At 36.9% G+C, this 22,206-nt stretch overlaps 1 protein-coding gene across 1 annotated transcript in view; it reads left to right on the forward strand.

Annotated features, from left to right (window-relative positions):
* The window catches only part of Orc5 (origin recognition complex subunit 5), a 64,575-nt gene that overhangs the window by 11,474 nt on the left and 30,895 nt on the right, over positions 1–22,206 (forward strand). The window contains exons 5-11 of the mRNA XM_060374196.1: positions 2,903–3,014; positions 9,132–9,262; positions 14,549–14,597; positions 14,680–14,770; positions 17,501–17,553; positions 19,143–19,255; positions 20,520–20,567. Coding sequence (XP_060230179.1) covers positions 2,903–3,014; positions 9,132–9,262; positions 14,549–14,597; positions 14,680–14,770; positions 17,501–17,553; positions 19,143–19,255; positions 20,520–20,567 — 597 coding nt within the window. The remainder of the gene's footprint in view (positions 1–2,902; positions 3,015–9,131; positions 9,263–14,548; positions 14,598–14,679; positions 14,771–17,500; positions 17,554–19,142; positions 19,256–20,519; positions 20,568–22,206) is intronic.

A 22,206-nucleotide genomic window follows, 5' to 3' on the forward strand; every position in this document is an offset into this window, starting at 1 on the left:
GGTCTTTGATCCACTTGGACTTTTGTTTTGTGCAGGGTGGTAAGTATGAATCTATTTGCATTTTCTACTTGTAGATATCCAGTTAGACCAGCACCATTTGTTGAAGATGCTATCTTTTTTTTCATTGTATGGTTTTGGCATTTTTGTCAAAAATCAGGTGTCCATAATGGCATGGGTTTATTTCTGTGTCGTCTTCTCTTCGATTCCATTGATGCACTAGTCAGTTTCTATGCCAGTAACATGCAGTTTTTATTACTGTTGCTCTATAGTACAGCTTGAGATTAGGGATGTAGATACCTCCAGAAGATCTTTTATTGTAGAGGATTGTTTTAGTGATTCTGGCTTTCTTGTTATTCCATATGAAGTTGATAATTTTTCTTTCAAGGTCTGTAAAGAATTGTGTTGGTAATTTGATGGCAATTGTATTGAGTCTGTAGATTGCTTTTGGTAAGATGGCCATTTTTCTGATATCCAGAATATATAAAGAACTCAAGAAGTTAAACAACAAATCAAGTAATCCAATTAAATTAAATCCAAAAAAAGTAATCTGTATCTCTAGGGTACAGAGCTAAATATAGAATTCTCAATAGAGGAATACTGAATGACAGAAAAACACTTAAAGAAATGTTCAATATCCTTAGCTATCAGGGAAATGCAAATCAAAATGACCCTGAGATTTCACCTTACACCCATCAGAATGGCTAAGATCAAAAATTCAAGTGACAACACATGCTGGAGAGGATGTGGAGAAAGGGAAACCCTCCTCCATTGCTGGTGGGAATGTAAACTTGTACAACCACTTTGGAAATCAATTTGGCACTTTCTCAGACAATTAGGAATAGTGCTACCTCAAGATCCAGCTATACTCCTAGGCATATATCCAAAAATATGCTCAAGTATACAACAAGGACATTTGCTCAACCATGTTCATAGCAGCTTTATTCACAATAGCCAGAAGCTGGAAACAACCCAGATGTCCCTCAATGGAGGAATGGATACAGAAATTGTGGTACATTTACACAATGGAATACTACTCAGCAATTAAAAACAAAGAAATCATGAAATTTGCAGGCAAATGGTGGAAACTAGAAAAGATCATCCTGTAAGGTATCCCAGAACCAGAAAGACACACAGGGTATATACTCATTCATAAGTGGATATTAGAAACATAGTATAAGATAAACATACTAAAATCTGTACATCTAAAGAAGCTAATCAATGACTTTCTAAGATAAAGCATTTGAAAAATCTTTCCTTTGGGTCTGGTGTATAGCTCAGTGGTGGAACCTTGGCATTGCATTTGTGAGGAAGTTTTCCTGAAGGATTTCCTGTAGGTATCCAGGAAGGGAAGCAAATTGCAGGAAGAGATAAGAATAAATACCCAGGGCAGACTGAGTTCACCAATCAGATCAGACTCTGGGGAGTCCAATGCCAGGTGGTTCATTGTCAGCGTATTAAAACACAGTACAAAGTGAGAAATTGTTTACAGGCAATAGTCATTCCAGTTCCAGGTGCACAATGAGGCTTAAGGTGTGACAATAAAGAAACTCCTTTACAGAGTATATGTGACCACAAGGGTGGCCTCTATAGCTTAAGGCCTAGAATCTAGTGTGGTTTCTGAGATAGCATAGAGGTCAGCAGGGCACAAAGTACCTGTGACATCTCCCCTGAGGATGGGTGACAGTCTAGGGAGGAAAGAGTCAGGGACAATCATTCTGGAGAATTTGAGTGAGGTCTGCCTCTATAGCAAAAAGTGGGTGAGGTCTGCCTCCACAAATAGCAAAAAGATCACCAGGTCATTAACGAAATCCACTCAGCTTTCTGGATCGAATTCAGGTATTTGGTTTGTATCTTTTCCATTCAGATACCTCTCCATCATAAACAGTGATTGTCTGTACTAGGACCTCTATGCCTCTAACATCTTACTTTCTCTCATAAAGATGATCAGTTTTTAATAGAATTATTCATTCACTCATTGAACTGATTTTGTTAATCAAAGGAATTATTTTTCTAAGTAATGCAAAACAGCAGGCAAGAAGCTCACTTGCTAGGAGTCAAATAGTAAATCATCACAAAATAAAGCAATTTATGAGAGAGGGTCCTAAGACGACTTGCAGACAGGAGCAGATACCACATCTTCATTGTTAGCCTCAAGGGTGCCAAAAAGAGCATGGGAAAATACAAAGGAATGAGCAGATAAATTCTGTCTGGTGTGCACAGGCATTTATGCCCAGTCTGTTAAAGGATAATATTTACCTTTAATTTTTCATTGTGGTATACTAAATGTAATATTTAAATACATTTCAAAAGACAACTCTTTTACTTTGCATTGGTGATGGGGGGGTATTGTTCATCATAGTTATTTGTATTTTTACTATATTGTGGCCATTAGTTTTTCTCAATAATTTGAAAACACACAGAAGACATTCTTAATAATATGAAGTTATACAATGTGGCAGATCTATTTTTATCCAACTCCATGTTTCTTTTTTCTGAGTTGCTGTAGCTATTTTAATAATAGGAAATGCTAAATTATCTTTTCTTGTTGTTGGTTAATTAACAGCCTATGATTTTTAAAAAAATCTCATAAAGATTTTGTCTTAATTTACAAGATGATATGTTTGTTAATTCTAAAAAATAAGTCCCTTTGTGACTGCCCTAGTGTTCATGAATAACTGAAATGTTGATTAACCTACAGTTTTATGAAAATTCCAAGCAATTATGTATGAAAATTCACAAATGGTTGAGCTCTCTGATTACGTTTTCTAAATATGGTCTACTAATATGCAAATGATTTGCTACATATTAAGCTTTGCTGAATTTAGTTGAAGATAAATCCAAAGGGAATTACTGCCCTCAGATTCCTAAACACTAAGTTACTTTTCTTTCTTCTTCTCTGCAGACTGACAGAAATGTGACTGTTATCTTTCTCAGTGAGATTATTTGGGAAAAATTTCGTCCAAATACCGGATGCTTTGAGCCATTTGTCTTATATTTCCCAGATTATAGCATAGGTAAGTTTTAATTGTTTGAATAAATAATCCTTGTTAAGTTTTTGTGTTCAAAGTGTTGATCTATATAGCATGTTTAGAGTAAAATACTTTTATATCCTCACCTTTTTATGCTTGTTGCCAGTCTCAAATAAATGCTATATTTCTGCATTTACAGCAGTTTTAATTTTAAGCTGTGAAGGACCTATTCTCATGGTCCCTAAATAAGCAGGTCTCATGTTTGTTAATGGTGTATGTTCAGCAGCTTTGATTCATATGTACATATATATGCATATGTATATACATATATTATATATATATTCACATACATGCATAAACACTGTGTATATGCAACATCCACACAAATAAGAATCATGCTGGATTGGTGACAGAGAACTGCAGAGAAATCTTTACCATGTACTTGGATTAAGTGCCATGTTGAATGTGTCTTGATTCTATAAATTTTGTTTGTCATTGCTGTAACTCTTACTCTGCCAACTGTCTGTTTGTCATGTCTGTTTTCTTGGGGATTGTATTTAATCTTAAATTTTAAAGGTTCTAATATTTGTTTTCTTTGGAAGAACACAGTGCTTGCGTATTGTTGCATTTTGAGCTCTTGCTATACAGGGATAATGCCTCTGACTCAAAGACTATAGCTGTGGAGCATAAGGTGGTGGAGCAGCTGTGAGAAAATAGCATCCCATGATCGTGGCCTTGTTAATACTGTCCCTCTCAGCTAATGAGCTATAAACATTCATTGCCAAGAGCAACACATTTTTGCCTGTTTTCACAAGAACAGATGCCAAGTAACACCTCTTGCTTTAGCTAATTAACTGTTTTTTATTTAAAGGAGCTCAAAATAGGTAAAGACCTTATTTTTAGTAGCTTCTTGTGCATAGAAATCACAAAATGGGGGAGGGAGGAGGAAATAATAGGAAAGAAAGCTTAAATTAAAGGATTTATTAAACAATTGCTTTGGGTCTGTGACATTATATTGGTTTTTCTACATCAAGAAAGTACAAATTTGGTATAATTGTAAACTCTGTTTTGTTTTTGTTTTTTTTTTAAGATATATGCATGAATGAATTTTCAGGATAAAATCAAATATAACAATCATTCTAGGTTGCATTATATGAAAACAAGACCTTTTAACTGTATGATAAATGGAGCCATGTTACATCTGTTCAATAAAGTTTTAGTGCCTTTCAAACACTACAAACATATATAGTGTTTATATAATATAATATACTCATGTATAGTGTTTATAGCATGAACACTATCATTATACATTTTCTATTAAAAATGAGTCATTAACTGGACATAAACCAGTAAAGCAGATTATTGGAAGCATGAAATCAGGGCAGAGGGATTAGCAGTGAATGGTTAACTTGTTAACTTGTTAATCATGTTAATTGATAGGTGTGTCATTTTTATAGTTTTCGTTTTAGGTACACCTTTCCAATTATAGTCAGAGGGCCAATTTGAAAGTCTTGTTTTCTGGTCTTTACTACATACAGAAGATTACTGTGTTTTAGCAGTGGGCTTCTACATTTTGTTCTTTGTTTGAAGAGATCATGATAAGCTTGATTAGATTTGGTTTAGTTATTGTCAGCATAGGTTAAGTCCTGCTCTATAACAATTTGAAAAACTCGGTGACTTAAAATGTTCCATCTCAACTATGTGTTCCATCTACGTTCTTTGTTTTCCTTCCTTATTTTAAGCCCCTTGGTACTACTTATTAGAAGCCTATAATATTCTTTTGGTTTTAATTAAATATAAATATAAGAAAGAAAATAGCTTTTGTCATGTATTCTGTCTAATATGTTTTTGTTATTCTCTATCTATAAATGTAGTTTCATCTAAGCCAGTGGTTCTCAGCTTTCCTAATTCTGTGATCCTTTAATATAGTTCTTCCTGTTGTGGTGACCCCCCAACCAAAATTATTTTTGTTGCTACTTTATAACTATAATTCTGCTACTGTTACGGACGGCAATGTAAATATCTGTTTTCTGATGGTCTGAGGTGACCCTGTGAAAGGGGAGTTCATGAGCCCAAAGGCGTCAAGACCCGCAGGTTGAAAACCATTGATCCGAGCAAAACTTAGTTATTACTTCTTCACATGCTTTGTCCCACTTAGAACTCTCATTTTCCCCAGGACTGTACTGTTTTATGTCATGTGACATTGTCCCATTGCAGTTTATTTAACCTTAAAATCCCTTTTCCTTTACTTCTTTTTTTTTTTTTTGACATAGTTTTTATTTCTCTGTTTTTAAATTCACTGTCCTTTTTTTTTTCTGACGTTAATCTTGCTATCCTCTGGAATTTTTGCTCGTTAGACTTCTTTTTGCTTTTTTTTTTAAAAGTACTGTTAAGTATATGAACATATTTATAATATACTAACTGATTACCTCTTTTATTTTGGTTTTCTTTCTACTGGCCTTTTTTTTTTCTTTTTTCCTGAATATTACGCTTCATTTATCTACTTTTTAAAAAGCTGAATTATAGACATTGTGATTTTAATATTTTTAGGCTATGCTTGATGTGTTCTGGGAGAATAACTTTTATTCCAGGGCTAATTTTTAGATGTTTTTTTTTTCTCTCTCTCTCTCTCTAAGACCTAACACCACTGGAATCTTTTTTACTGAATGTCCCATATATTCATCATGGTCTGTGCATTCTAACTAAAAGTATCATGAAGAATTAATAAACCCATATAAGTTGGGAATTTTCTGACCTTTAGTTCTCAATAATTGGCCTTTGTCCTTCCCTCTGATCCCCAGAAGTTGTTCTTATTTGGCCTTTCGTTTTACTCTGTGTATATGTGAATTTATATGAACTCAGGTTTTTGTCCGTCCGATCCCCACCCCCCCAACACACATACAATTTTTTGCATCGCTCTAGGATAGTTCTATGTCCTTGGATACACGGCCTGAAAATTCAGGCTGTCCTAACTCTACCCCATCCTCTTTCTCCTCGACTCTGAGATTATTGAGCTCCTTTGGGACTCTTTTTGTACAGAACTGGTTAAAAAACCTGGTTGAGCCAGGTGTAGTGGCACAGGACTTTAATCCCAGCACTTGGGAGGTAGAGGCAGACAGATATCAGAACTCAAGGCCAGTCTGGTCTATATAGAGAGTTTCAGGACAGCCAAGGCTTCATAAAGAGACCCTATCGATAGATGATAGATAGACAGATGGAAAGACGGATGGAAGGAAAGACACATAGACAGATACATAGATAACACAAAGTGGTTTGATGGTAGGACTCACCTGTTTTATTATTCCAGGGCTAAATTTAGCTTCTCCAGGTACTGTGGTCCTTTATTGCTTGTTTGAAGTTTGATTATATCCATCCACTGTTAATTCTTCATTACAGAAAAGTTTTGTCTATATTAGGGTGGCTTTTCTTTCTGTGGTAGATCATGCCCTAAAAGCAAATCTGTAAGATACTCAGAACAATCTAAAGGTTTTTCTTTCCTTTTTGTTTGCTACCTGGTAGTTCAGCATTTGTTAGGAATGAGATTTTTTTTAATTATTATTATTCCTTGGAATAGTCCTAGGCTAGTAGATTAGACATGACTTGGGCACAGTAGACCTTACGCCTTTTATGTAGTCGATACTCAAGCAGCGGGTTGTTGGTGTTCTTAGAGCAGTTTTAGAGCAATTTACTGAGAATGTCCTCATGGCTGAAACAGGCCAGTGGCAATATCTAATGAACTTTGTTATGGGAAACCAAGCGTTATTGGAGGGATGTATTTACTGCAATGTCCATGATGCTACAGGAGTGCAGCCTTGAGTTGGAAACACCACTGTTCCCCAGATTTCCTCATCTGTGCATTTATATACCAACTTTCCAGTGTTCATCCAGCCGTCCATCTCCTCCTTTTTGCTCTATTTTCTATCCATCCAGTTATATGATAGCTTATACATAAATACCTTTATTTCTAATTGCAAATTTTTTAGTATACCAATTATTTTCCAAGCATAGTTTTTTAAAAAATGTAGTGACATTATATTTAAAGTATATTAGCAGAATGTGAAAGTACATAGGCTACAAAGTCAAGTTTTAACCTTGTGGGTTTTTTTTCCCTAGTAGTTTTGTTATGAATATAATAATCTTCCATCTATTATCCCCTTAGGGTAATGCTGTAAGTGAAAATAGCTTTGGAAATACTTTCTTCTTACCTGCTATGTTTAAAATATCACCTTGATACAGTATTTAACTGTTAGCTGAGTTTACATTGTTAGTTCTGTGCATTGTTAGTCCATTGTTTGAACCTGTAGCTATATCTAAATATTATCACAAATGAGAGTAGCTAATCTAGATGTGGTGGTAAGTGGCATCGTTAAAAGATTTGGCTAATGACAACCTAAACAAAAGGAAATTAACTTTGTCAGAAAATCCCAGATTGCTTTATACCTGAAATTGTGCAGAAGACCTGCACTTCTGGAGAACAGGCATAAGGTTCTCATTGTAGTCCAACAGTTCTTAACCAAAAGGTCTGAGGAGTAGATTGCACCATGAAGTCAGAGGATTTAATTCCAGCTCATGTACTATGGCTAGGAAATTTTGAATAATAAATATTTATTTTTATTTATTTATTTGGTATTTTTGAAACAGGGTTTCACTCTGTATCTTTGGCTATCCTGGGACTCACTTTGTAGACCAGGCTAACCTTGAACTCAGGTATCCTCCTGCCTCTGCTTCCAATGTACTGGGATTAAAGGCGTGTGCCTCCACCCCCTGGCTAATTTTGCTTTTAGAAATTTTTAGCATGATGAAAATAAGGTTAAGATCTGAAGCATGCAATACATAAAGCTGTGAAAGAAGCAACTTTGTTGTTCTTACAAGACATGTCCTACAAAAGAAGTAATGAGAAAGTACAGGTTAACATTAGATGGTGACTATTAGAAAACTTGCTTTTTAATGAATTGTGTTTGTTTTTTTAAGTACGGAAAAGGATTTCCTAGTTGGTTGGGAGTTTCTGTGTGTTACCCACTCTTTTTATAGTTGATAATACTTAATAGGCAAAAAAAAAAAAAATAACTAAAACCTGTATTACTTTTCATCTTTGATCTCTATTTGGCCAGTAATAAGAATGTCAAGCTTGTCTCTTTGTCACTGTTTTATATTTATTGTCATCATTTAATGATTCTTTATAGAACATTTGTGGGGCCTTTTAGCTTCACTTATATTACTCATTCTGAAATATTTCTACTAAAAAGACTTCCTGACAACAAATGCTAAGTGTTTCTTTTTTCTTTTTCCATCCAACAATCAATTCTTCAATTGCTTGATCCAGTTTAACAATTGCTTGTCAATTCTATTGGAACTGTTTTTCAGGAATTGGTGTAGAAAGCACAGATTCAGCCTCACGGAGCTGCTTCTCCTGCAGATAGATGCCATCTCCAAGTGCAGAACTGACTTCTGAAAACTGACTCTAAATTAGGGTTCTCATGGTCCTCTCTTCTAGTTTAGCAGTGTGCCTTTGGGGCTCACAGAATTCAAGAAAGCACTGCACTTTCTTTCTTACTATTGAACTTGCTACTGTCAGATTATTGTCAAAGATTAAAAGAAGCAAAACAGATAGGGGCATTTGGATGAAGAGCTACAAAACTGAGGTGCAGAGATGTCCCAAGCCTGGAAGCTCTGCCCAGTAGAGTTGAGGTGTTTTCAGCGAGCATGTGGATTCTTTCACCATCCTGCACTGTATCTAAACTCTATCGTTTAGGGGTGTTCATGCCTTTTTTACATGCTACAGTTGGCTAAATCATTGCCCATTGGGAAGAACTTACCCTTAAGTCTATCTCTTCTTCTCCAAGGCCAGGGTGTAGGAACTCTAGCAACTGTTCTGATCTGTAAGTCATCTAGAGGCGCAGTCGGGTCACCTCATTGGTGCAAGCTCAGGTGTGTTTAGAAGACACTTAGTGGGAGATGCTTAACCCAAGTTTTGTGCCAGGAAGAAAAAGAAATATTAGTAATTCTATCACAAAATTATACTTTTCTAACTGATAATTACTTTATTTTCCTTAATCATTGTTGAATCTAAATATTTGTTTTTAAAACATATTTATAAAATCCTGAACATAAGGATTATGGTTCTGTACTGGTCATTTAAGTTAGTTTGTGTCCTATGAACAGGGAACCTTCAAAAGATCCTGTCCCACGACCACCCTCCCGAGTATTCAGCTGACTTTTATGCCGCCTACATCAATATTCTCCTCGGAGTCTTCTACACGGTCTGCCGAGATCTGAATGAGCTCAGGCACCTGGTGAGTGCGTGCACACACACACACACACACACACACACACACACACACAGTGTGTGCTTGCGTATATCCTTTAATGTTTTCCCATTTAGAAAATCTTGAGACAAGCTAGAAGCTGAGAGTATATTTCAGAAGTTTGGAAATGGCTTTTTGTGGCTAATCTACCTTAAAAGGATTGAGGTCTATGGGTTAGTGCATACTTAAATCCAGTAAGAAAATTTGCATTCATCATCTGTTCCATCTTTAAGTTATTATCAATGTGTCTTTGTGTGTGTGCAGGTGGGTGTGTGCACACAGAGGCTTGAGGAGGCTCTTAGGTATTCTGCTCTGTCACTTACTCTTTTGAGCCAGGCTCTCCCATGGGACCTGGAGCTCACATTTTTCTGCTACGCTGGCCATGGGGAAGCCCCAGTGATCTGCCTGTCTCCACCCTCCTCGTTACTAGGTTACAGGTGTGTCTTTTCTCAATTGTCTTTTCTGAATTGTCTTTTCTGTGTGTGCTTTCAAATCTGCTGTAGGAATTTCTATCTGTGTAATTATATTTTGAGGCTACCTATATAGGCAGCAAAGACAGAAAAAAAATCAAGTGCTATTTTGAATATTCATTTAGATTTGCTTTCTCTGATGATGCATTTGGTAGTTCAAAAATGTAATTATAATTGTTAGAAAAGCCAGATAAAGAGGTTATTTTTTCATACTCATCTAAACAACAAACAAAAGCCTATTTTCTTAACCTTAATTTTGCCTATTTTTTAAACATGTCATATATTTAAATTCCTCCAAAATATCAAAGTGAGACTTAGAATGATGGGAAGTCACTCAGAGATAACTGAATTGTTCAGAAGTTGGCAGTATCTGCTTAGCTGTCTTCTTTCTTTTGTCCCTCTGGATAGTGGGAAGAGAGTGGCTTAGTGACTGAGAGAGGATGTCAAAATAAGGATAACTGGTAAAATGAGCAGCTAGTAAAATGTAGTTCACTACTCTATTTGATGGTGTTGATATTTGCTGTAAGTACTTTACAAGATAATGAAAGTATTGAGTAATTTTAAATTTTACTTTACAGATTTGGAAACAGGTTTTAATTTATAGAAAAGTTTCAAGTTTAGAAAAAGAACTCATTTCTTGATTTCTCAAACCATGTGAGAGTAAGCGTTTACCTGATATCCTACTATCTCTGAATACTTCAGCATGTATTCTGTTTTCTTCTCTTTTTCTTTTTTTCTTTTCTTTTGGCTTTTTGAGACAGTGTTTCTATGTGTAGCTTTGGCTCTCCTGGACTCACTTTGTAGACCAGGCTGGCCTGGAGAGTTCCAGTGATCCACCTGCTTCTGCCTCCCTGAGCACTGGGATCAGAGGCGTGCGCCACCACATCCAGTTAGCATGTGTTTCTTACCAAGACATACACCCAGCTAACTGCAATTCCACAGTCAAAATCAGAAACTCGATGGTGAGAGAGGAGGAAGAGGGGGGCAAGACAACTCAGCTGGTAAAGTGCTTGACTGAGAAGTGTGGAGGCCTGATTTGACCCCAGGACAGGACAAAAAGAACTGTAATTGATGACAAATGCTTGTAATCTCAGAGCTGGGGAGACAGAGAGAGGAGGATCCCTGGGGCTCCCTGCTCAGCCAGTGTAGCCTGCTTGGCCAGTGCCATGTCTCCGAAAGAAGTGTTGGCAGCACCCGAACGATACCCAGAGTCCTCTGGTCCATATGTGTATGCATCTGTGTGTGTGCGTGCACATGTACATGCAAAAGATAATTAATTTTCTACTGCAAACTAGCCTTCAGACCCTGTTGCATGTATGTTAGTTGTCCCAACGGAGATGCTCCAAAGCCAGAGAATCAGTACACAGTTGCATGTTGCTTAACCATTACGTCTTTTGAATTTACTTTCACCTAAGACAATTCTTTTTTTTTTTTTAATTCTCATGCTTTTGAGACCTTTAGTTCAGTTGATCTGTAGAATCCTGTTTGCATCTGTTATGTTTCCTCTTGTACATTGGACAGGAATATCACAGAAATGTCCTGTTGTTTTCCTTGTTTCCTGTAAGGTAGCACAGGAAGCCAGTTTATCTCACATTGTTTTTGTCACATTGTATTTGTCATGTACTAGTAGTTAGTCATGTTTACTTCTACTGTTTGATTAGAATGATATCTTTTTTCTTTGTAATTAATATGTATTTGGTTGGGGAAGTATTTTTACAGTTGGTTACTTTAAGTTTATTTTCTCATTTCAAGCTGTCTTTGGATATCAATTTTAAAATAGGCTGATTATCCTGGAAAGGGTGGGTTTGTCCTAATCTTTGATATATTTGAAAGCAGAGTTTTCTGTGGTTACTGAGATTTAAACCACCCCTATGGGCACAGTGGTTATTTATGTCTATCACATAGCGTATTTTGAAGGACTGAATGAGCTAATACACATTAAGCATTTAGAGTGAGAAGTTCTGGAACACAGACAGGACTCACTGCTTGTTAGAAATTCCTATGAATTAGTGAGTGTTAATTCTAGAGTTCTTAGTTCCGATTTTGTTCCTTCAGTATTTAAGAAATAGATACAGAGTTTTTAAACAGGCAAAATAATTCAGAATTATGTCTGCTTGGCTCTGGAGTGTTTATGCTGTAGTATGTATATTGTGGTTTTTTTCTGCATATGAAATAGTCATCTTTCGTACCTTAAACAACACGCTTTTATCAGCTCACTATTCTGTAGGTCACAAACCAGGCAATGTGTTGCTAGGTTCCGTGTTTGGTAAAGCTGAAATGAAAATTTTGTCCAGAATGGATTTTCATCCTGCAGGTCTGGAGCACATCTGTCTCCAAGTGCGCTCGGCCCTTCCTTTGGGTTGTGAGAACAAAGTTTTGTGGCCCTGGTGACCGACCGTGTCTCTCTCCCCAGGCCTCCTAGAGAAGGCACATTGGTCAGCCCCATCTGCAAGCCAGTGACAATGCTTGACTCCCCTGTGATCACTACCTTCTGTGACCACCCAGAGGACAAGTTCCCGATTATGATTAGCTCTGATCCACGTGATAATGTTCCCTGTCATAGCTCTCCAGTAGCATGATCTCTGCCATCTTCATTTCAGCTGCAAAATCTCTGCAGCAATACCTAGATTAGTGTTTTATTGATCTGGGAGACAATGTGGTCATGCTAAGGCACAGAGTCTTGGGGGGGTCATCTTAGAATTCTTACTTCAGACTACCTTCCAGTAAATAATCTTGCCTATTTGTGCTGGAAATCTCACTGAGGAAGCATTGGAAAGGCTTCTTAATTTGCCAGTTCTCCCTTTACCACCTTGTCAATATTCATAGTAGATTGTTTTACCACCTAAAGTAATGAAAGTCTTTCCTTTGAAACTGTCGAAAATAATCCTGTTTACCTGAATTGGGCTTATTAAATGTGCTCTCTATTGATTTAGGAATGAATTCTCTGGTCACCTCACAGATCCACAGTTAAAATTTAGGTGAATGGAAGCCTGTGTGCTGGCCGGCAGACTGCCATTTACTTCTGTTCCCTCAGATGCCAGGGGACACAGTAGTGCCCTTTCAACAGCCCGTGAGTTAACAGGTAGCATGATGGCTGTGCGTCCTGACCATTGAGCTTCTCTTACTGTCGTGGGTGTGAGTATGTTGTCAGGTCTCAGGAAAGTTACAGCTGCGTTCTTCACTTCTCCTGTCTATTAATGAAAGTGGTGAGAAGGTATTCTTAACTTGATAACTGACCTGGGGAACATATGAGGAGGTGGGCACTGATGGTGAAAATTGGGAATATCAAAACCAATCTGAAATTATTTCTGCTTGGTTTTGAGCAGTTTTGTGGTTTTTATTATCAGCCTTATTACTTTATTTTTCTCAGAAACAAGCAATAGTGTTTAAGGTCCTAGTGACTGTGAATTTCTGTTATTCTGTGGTGGTTGGTTGAGAATGGCCCCCATAGGCTCATATATTTGAATATTTAGTTCTCAGTTAGTGGACTTATTTGGGAAGGATTAGGAGGTGTGGTCTTGTTGGAAGAGGTGTGTCACTCGGGGGTAGGCTTTGAGTTTCTAAAGAGTTCATGTCATTCCCAGGTAGTTCTGCCTCTTCTTTGCAGATGAGGATGTAAGCTCTCAGCCACTGCTCCAGCCCCAGCCTGCCGAGCCTGCCGCCATGCCCCCACTGTGATGATTGTGGGCTAACCCTCTGTGGAAACAAGTCCTGGTTCAATGCTTTCCTTCATAAGCTGCCTTGATTATGGTGTTTTGTCACATTAAAAAAAAAATTAACTAAGATAAAATCCTACTACAAAGCAGGAGAATTTGCTGCTATTTGAGAACTTAAGTGTAGGAGAAATGGGCTTGATGTTGGAGGGCAGTACAGAACTTGGGTGGGCTATTAACTGGCTTCATTAATGTGATACCCTAGTACTGTGTTGAGTTTGTAGGCCGAAAATCCAAAATTAGGGTAAGAAGTTGGCTGAGGTGAATAGTTCTCTTTTACTCCTTTCTCTCTGCAGTTAATTTTAATACTTACTATTATCCTCTGAAGCCAGGCACAGTGCCACACACTGTAATCCCAGCACTTGGGGAGGCAGAGGCAAGAGGATCTCTGTGAGTTTGAGGCCAGTCTGGTCTACAAAGTGAGTCCAGAACAGCCTAACCTACACAGAGAAACCTTGTCTCAAAAAACAAAATAAAAAATAATTGTTCTCTGAATTTGAATGTATACAGGTATATCATTATGTCTGTCTCTTCTCCAGGCTCTATTATTAAATCATTTTATCATAAAATACTTGAGATCAAATTAATGTTAATGAATGCCACCTCTGTGTGGAAACACACATTTTACCCACATGCAGTAGATTCTTGCATGTTATCCTCCAACTGATCTGGTGTGCCTGGGATAGTACCAAGAACTCATATGTGCAGTGACCAGTGCGCACACATTAAATCATCCTTAACTGCATAATGCTTAATTTATGATGGTGCTCACATGCTGGAAAATAGCATTTGATTGTCTGCCCTTCATGTTTTTATTAAACACCATTATGACTGAGAGTACAAATTATGCCTTCTTATTTTATATGAGCCTAATGTATTACATAGGATTTAGCCAATGGTGTGTATTCTGTTGTTCTACCGTTATTGATATTTTTATTGTTTTATTGCAGTAATAAGTGAAAATTACACTCTGCTTAAAAATTGAATTTAAATTGCTTAATTTTTAATAAAAATTTATGTGAAAAATGAATTCCCAATTGTAATTGTTTCCTGCTTTTTTAAAATCTTCTTCTTCTTTTTCTAATTCATAGGCAGTGCTTAATTTCCCCAAATACTGCGAACCTGTAGTTAAAGGAGAAGGTAACTAACTATAAATTATTAATACTTCATTTGAGAAAAACTATACAAGATTTGAATTGTTGAAATTTTCTCCTGAGAATAGCAGGTGAACGTGATACTCGCAAACTGTGGAGAAATATTGAACCTCACTTGAAAAAGGCAATGCAGACTGTTTATCTCAGGGAGATTTCAAGGTAATTGTGTATGTTTTACATGTTAAAAATCACTTACCCAAAGCGCCTTGGACTAGAAATGTTGTAAACATCAGGGTTTTTTTTTGTTTTGTTTGTTTTGTTATTAAATATTTATATAGAATTTACAGATTAAGCTCCCTAATCTAAAATCTAAACTCCAAAATACTTCAAATTTCTAAACTAAACTTTATATCTAAACTGTTTTTTGATAAAAACCAAACTACGCATGCTTTCCTTTCCTTCTTCATGTGAGTACGGTAGAAAGAGAAGATTCAGCATGTATAATTGGAGCTCACAGAGATAGGAAAAAATGGTTTGTTGGAAAGCTTCAGCACTGGAGGAAAGAAAACATCTTGGGAATAAAAAAAGACTTGCTTTTATGCACCAGAAGTGTTCGTGGCCCCAGATTATCCAGAATGGTCAGTTCTGAGACTCTGATAGTCTGCTGCATTCTGGTAAATTGCCACAGATTTAGAGATTTAAGACGGTGCATTATCTTAGAGATCTGAATGCCAGAAGTCTGAGATAGGTCCTCAGGGATGCATTCCTGCAGCTTCTAGTAGTTGCTGTGTTAATCAGGTTGTGGCTTTTTACTGCATCTTTAAGTCAGGATTCAAGCATTGTTTCTTCTGACCTCATCTTCCTCCTGGAAGGATCTTTTTTATTTCACTGGTACTACTTGAAAATTTATTGAAACTTTTTGTCTCTCAGTGTGACTCAGTCAGGCCTAAGGCATTTTCCTCCACATAAGGCAACATAATTGCCTGTTAACGTCTTTAAAAGAAGCATTATTAAGTCTGGTATTGAGATGTGGAACTGTTTAAATTAAAAACAAAAGAAAAACATCTCTAGTCTTCCAAGGAAAAAGTCACTTACAAAAGAAAGTTAATGATCTTTTCTAGTTTCCACCATTTGCCTGCAAATTTCATTATTTCCTTGTTTTTAACTGCTGAGTAGTATTCCATTGTGTAAATATACCACAATTTCTGTATCCATTTTTCAGCTGAGGGACATCTAGGTTGTTTCCAGATTCTGACTATTATGAATAAAGCTGCTATGAACATAGTTGAGCAAATGTCATTATTGTATACTTGAGCATCTTTTGGATATATGCCCAGGAGTGATATACCTGGATCTTGAGGAAGCACTATTCCTACTTGTCTAAGAAAGCGCCAGACTGATTTCCAGAGTGGTTGTACAAGTTTACATTCCCACCAGCAGTGGAGGAGGGTTCCCCTTTCTCCACATCCTCTCCAGCATGTGTCATCCCTTATGCCGATACTCCAACCAAGGATCATTCATGGAGAGGGTCTAGACCCCGTGATCATAGGAAGCCTATAGGTTGCTCAGTCTCCAAGTGGGTTCACCTAGTCACTGACATGAACTGGCAGGCTCTTTGATCACCTCCCCCTGGAGTATAGCCTTGCCAGGCCACAGAGGAAGATGATGCAGCCAGCCCTGATGAGACCTGATAGGCTAAGGTCAGGTAGAAGGGGAGGAGGACCGCCCCTATCAGTGGGCCAGGGAAGGGGGCATAGAGAAGAAAAGGGATGGTGGGTGGGATTGGGAGGAGACAAGGGAGGGGGCTACAGGAATAAATTGTAATAAACCGGATACAAAGTGAATAAATTGTAATAAACAAATAAATGAATAAATGAAAAAAAGAGGAAAAAAAGTTAATGAAACTTGCAAAGTAATCAGTGTTTTTGAGAAACCCAAAGAAAAATGAAGCCAAAAGACTTGTCTTTTCAATCTGAAAATCAAATATTAAAGCTGTAGGAAAAATAATTAAACAGGGAACATTATTTATAAGGCACCTCTGAGCAATCTGGTAATAACAGCCCTGGCATGACAAAGAAATACCAGGGAAACTTAGTACCAAAAGATTGATAAAAACATTGAATTCAGTTTTATCTTTAAATGGAAACAAAATACAGGTGTAGAACAGTATATGAGTATTCATTGCTTGATAAGCTGTAGATATCATATCTTTTTAAAAACTGGCAAGAGGTATGGCAGTACATGCTTTGATTTCATCACTCAGGTGGCAGAGGCGGACAGATTTTGTGAGGCCAACCCAGTCTATATCGTAAATTCCAGGCCAGTCAAGGCTAGCTGCCAGAAAAAACAAAAACAAAAGAAAAATAAAAAGAAGTATTACTCCTCCTTTTAAGAGATGAGAGGCTAATAAGAAGCCAAAACTTTTTTCCCAAACACCTTTTCTTATCCTTCCAGGCTGTTCCTAACCAGCTGTACAGTGTCTGGGTTCTCTTCTGTCTCTTTTCCTGAAAAATGCAGTTTCATTTACATTAGTTCTGCTTTTGACTGTGTGCTCTGCAAGGACTTGCTCTTTGGGTCTCAATGTTCTGATCTGATCATACCCATGTCAGTTGATCATTCCACAGATGAATGCACAGCTGTATCCAGTGCAGTGACTAGAACTGTCGGGAGCTTACAGAGTGGCTATGGTATTTATTGATTGTGATTTTGCTAGCTTTACACCTGTGGTCAGAGGAAAAAGGATTATTTTAAAAATTAACATTTGAGTATTTTGTTACACTGTTGTTATATGTCAAATGATTTTGTATAGGTACATACACATGATTATTGTATTTATTTTCTATTTTCTAATTTGTTCATAAATTAAACTGGTAGGTTCTATGAGGCTCTTTTTATTACAGCATATTGATTTCTTACAGTTTTAAATCTATTTTTGTTATTTTATTTTAGTTCCCAGTGGGAAAAGTTACAGAACGATGACACAGATCCCGGACAGCTAAAAGGTATCAAAGAAAATACCGAGACAAGTACCAAGGACACTGTTTAAACTATTGGAAATATGGTGGTTAATGCTAAAGGGTCTTCAGTTAGCAAGTAGCGTTTGAAAAGAGATTACTCTTCAAGTTATAGTATTTTCATTAATGATTTTCCTTCAACTGAATATCAATTTTGTGTTTTTGGATTGGATTCTAGTATGTAAAAAATTAATAATTATTGTGATGTTTTCACCTAAGTATTCACCTAATTATATGTTATCACCTAATTATATGATACATTATATTTCAGGTTAGGAATATACAGGTTATAGTTTTAGCTGCTTTTATTTTTCTTTAAGAAGCTGCTATGCATTTTTATCAACTGAAAAGATTTTTAAAAATATATCAAAAATCTTTCTTTTTGAAAAATGTAAAGATTTCTCTTCAGGAAAGGGTATGGTATGGTGGTATTAAGGTGGTTTTTTTCTCTTGGTTTCTGAGCATTTCAATTGATTTCCAAATGATTTCTAGAAGTATATTATAGGAGAGTAAAATAAATGACTAGAGTTAGAAAAAAACTGCTGTAATTTATCTGTGCTACTTCCTGTGTGCTTCAAACTGTGCTGTTTCAGGACCTCTGGAAGAGCAGCCAGTGCTCTTAACCTCTGAGCCATCTCTCCAGCCCCATAGCTAGCTTTAAATTATTACAAAGATTTTAAGTGGTGCTCTTGTAAGGCCTCCCACAGAGTGTGACACACAGTAAGCATCACATCCTTCTTCGTGTGCATGGCATTGTATGTCCCGCCCCGCGGGACCTAGTTATTCATGGGGGCGAAGGGGGTCGTACCTGTAGGAGATGAGGGAGAGAGAGAAACGAGCACAAGTAGACGAATGCCTTTCAAGTGCTGATTTTATTGTGCAGTAGTTTTATTTTTATAGGGTAGTTCTGGCGGGGAGGGGGGTTTCGAGGAGGAGGAAATAACTGTGGAAAATCACCAAGACTATTGTAAGAAATCACTTGATTCATGTGATTGTTACAGTGGAGGCTCACAAGGTTATTCAGTCACTAAAAACAACGTCTATGGTTTCGGACATCTGTTATTTGTCCAGCAGGGCTATTAACCGAAACGTATGATTCACAGACCTCTGTTGTTTGTCCGGCAGGATATTACAAATCAGAGTCTGGGGGCTATGCCGGCTCCCGACAATTGTAGGTGTACAGGAAATGGTCTACTAGACATGGCTTCTTCGGTGGAAAGTGTCTGTCAGTAGGCGTTGTTATTTTCATCTAAGGAGCTCTTAACATGTGACATAATATTACATGGGATATGTTTTTATGTGCATGTCTGTGTTGGGGGGGGATAAAGAATTGGAGTAGAGGTAAAGTGTCCTAATTTGTGGTCATATAAGGTCTTCAGGGAAGGAAAAAATAATCTTAAAGGGACAAAACAATGGAATTTACACTCCAGCTTGGGAAGAGCCAAGTAAATAGAGCACACAAAGCATTGACAATATTCAGCCCTGCGGCAGCCGTGTCCGAAGAGCCGTGTAGTACGGTCAGAAGGGCAGCTGGAACGCTGTGCAACGCCATGATGCTGTCATGTTCTGTCATGTAGGTCTCTCGGCATACACCCATGTGGAGCTTCCCTACTACTCCAAGTTTATTCTTATCGCTGCTTACCTTGCCTCTTACAACCCAGCAAGAACTGACAGGAGGTTCTTCCTCAAGGTATGAGTAACAGCCTTCTGTTTCTTGAAAATCCCAATAGTACGGTTGGTCTTGCAGGTTAAAATATGCAAGCTTCAAATTAACTGTTCTTACAGCATTTACATTATTTTAAGTAATCTAAAGATGGTTCAAAGAACAGAGTATATTATACAGCTAATATTCGTACTTGTATATAAGGACTTGAATGTCCATGGAGTTTGGTGTCTGAATGGTCTTCAGTCCTCTAGGGATACCAAGGAATGGCTGCTTTGACGTTTCTCTGTATTTATGAATTTCTAATGGGCAGAGATTAGACTAAGAGATTGCTAACTACACAATTTGGACCTGCTAGTTAATGGCTCTACAGTCACAGTCTTAACTTTGGAAGAAAGCAGGTGTTTACGGAAGAGAGGATATTGGGTATAAGTCGTTAGTGTAAAACCTTTTCACTCCCTCAGACCCTTCTTTATTTTTATTCCCATTTACATGTGTGCATGCATTTTCATTTTGTGTGCATGTGTGTGGACAAGGTGAGCATGCATATGTGTGCACATGCATGTGGAGTTTGATGTTGGAAGTCATCCTGGGTCTCCATTCTCTGAACTCGCCAGTCGGGAGTTTGGCTAGTGGGCTTGCCCTGGGCACCCCATCTCCTCTTTGTGCGGCTGATTTACCAGCGGGCCACCACACCATCTGGCGTTTATGAAGGTTCTAGGCATCTGAACTTCAGCTGTCATTCTTCTTCTCCCTCCTCTGGAGGCAAAACATTTGATAGTAAAGTTTGTTTGTTTGTTTTGATCGATTTATTATTTTTATTTTTGTCATTTGTTACTCGTCCTCTGAGGGCAACGATAACCCCAACTACTGAGTCTTGAGTGCCCATTCTCCTTTAAGTGACAAATAACTTGTTTATCTTTGGAAGTTCTGTTCTTATAGCAGTGAATATGTAGTAGTAGGATCAGTGTAATAAATTTTTCTAAGAATTATCACTATTGTATTTTATAAGCTTTGTATGCAAAAGTAATTCTGCATCCAGTCTAAATCTAAGTCCACCCTAAAACATAGCAAAGTCTAATATGTATATAAGTTAATAAGTAAAATAAAATTTCTGAAGGTGTGTGTGTGTGTGTATGTGTATATATATATATATATATATAAACTCATACTATATAAATATATGTTATCATACTATATAAATATATGTTATATATGCACCATATTTTCAATGAATTGTTTTTTCTGGTTTGAGCACCTTAATCTAAAAAATTATTTTCCCTAATTACAGCATCATGGGAAAATCAAGAAAACCAACTTTCTAAAGAAGCATGAGAAGGTATTTATATTTTAAATTCTCTTACCTTTTGGATGTAGAAAAACTTAATGAATGTAGGATCATTAAGGAAATGGATAAATGTGTAATTTTATTTGCATATAAGAACTTTTATGTTAATAATGTTACCATTTAATGTAATAACATTTTGTTAAGTACATTATTCCAAAGCAAATTGAAAGGAGCAGGTACTAGAGATATAACTAAGTTGGCAGTTTTTAATAACTTATTTGGTGTAAAAATTCTCCCTGAATTGTTAAGATAAACACAATGGATTAAACTCAGTTACTTTCTTCTTTTCCACTCTTACATACCCACTAAAAAGTCCATTGATGAAATAAAAATGGAAAACCCATAAATACTTAAGCAGGTAAGAGAATTCTACAATGTGGAATTAGGAAGTGAATAGCACAAAACTTTTTAAACTAAGGGTCTTCACCCCCCCCCCCTTATATCAGTAGTAAAAATTCTCTATAAACTTGTAACAACCAAAAATTAATTTAAAACCAAACTTGCAATGACCTGAGGAGTTGGTCCATGTTAAATCACACAACTGGGCATACCACCGTGCTGTGTGACACACATATGTTCAGATTTACGACAGTTGCTCATTACGATTATACTATTTTTACTACAGATACAACGTTTCCTGCTCTTAAAAAATATAATAGCTTAATTACAGGAAACAAAAATCTTTCATATTTTTCTACCATTGTTTTAAGCATGTATCAATTTAGTTTATCTTTGGATTGTTTCATTTTAGAAAACTTGATTTTTAAAAATTAATGTTTAATCTGCTTGTTTGAGTTAAATGAAGTTTGTATTGGGCTTAGGAAAGAATTTCAAGCAATTTCTGAAGGTCTGTTAAGCATACTTTTACCATTTTGTCTGATGTGCATTTGCAAAGTGATATTCCCAGCACAATGAGTATAAAGTCAGAATATTGATCAACATTACAGAACACTGAAGCCACTTTACATCCTGCATAAAACCTTCAGCAGATATCCTATTATTTATGTAAACAAATACATCCTGTTAGGGTACAAAGTAGCTTGTCTTTATTAAATGGTAAGATCCCAGGAAAGAATTCTTTTTAAACAAACTTGTTTATAATTATTATAAGCAAATGATTTGTATACTTTTTAAATGTATCTAATCCCGGAACTTACCCTCAGAATGCAGAGGCAGACAGATTTCTATGAGTTCAAGGCCAGCATGGTTTGCATAGGAAGTTTCAGGCCAGCCAAGGCTGGATCCTTTTCGCCTTGCTCTCTTTGTTGTTGACTAGAGAGGCCCGTGCTTTTCACTGGACATCATTGTAGGATGGGAGAGGTCATGCAACTCATTCAGTTTTGTGAGCAAATACATAAGTTCTGTCGTGGCAAGCTGCTCAGATTGGGATCTCTTTTTTTTCTGCAGTGCGGCCTAGCTTTAGCCTTGACCGATATACAAATTTCATGCATATTTAATTTGATTAGATATTGTCAACCTACAGAGTTGGTAGGCTGTGTTTTATAACCTCCATCCATCTGCAAAAATGAAGACATAAAGTCTTCCCTGTGTGCCCAAGAAGGGGGGGAAAAACACAAACACTTGCAGCATTGTCTTTGTTCTCCTGCAGAAGTGCATGTGTGTGCAAGGA

This window comes from Meriones unguiculatus, chromosome 21 (genome assembly GCF_030254825.1).
Source record: "Meriones unguiculatus strain TT.TT164.6M chromosome 21, Bangor_MerUng_6.1, whole genome shotgun sequence".
In the NCBI taxonomy this organism is placed as follows: domain Eukaryota; kingdom Metazoa; phylum Chordata; class Mammalia; order Rodentia; family Muridae; genus Meriones; species Meriones unguiculatus.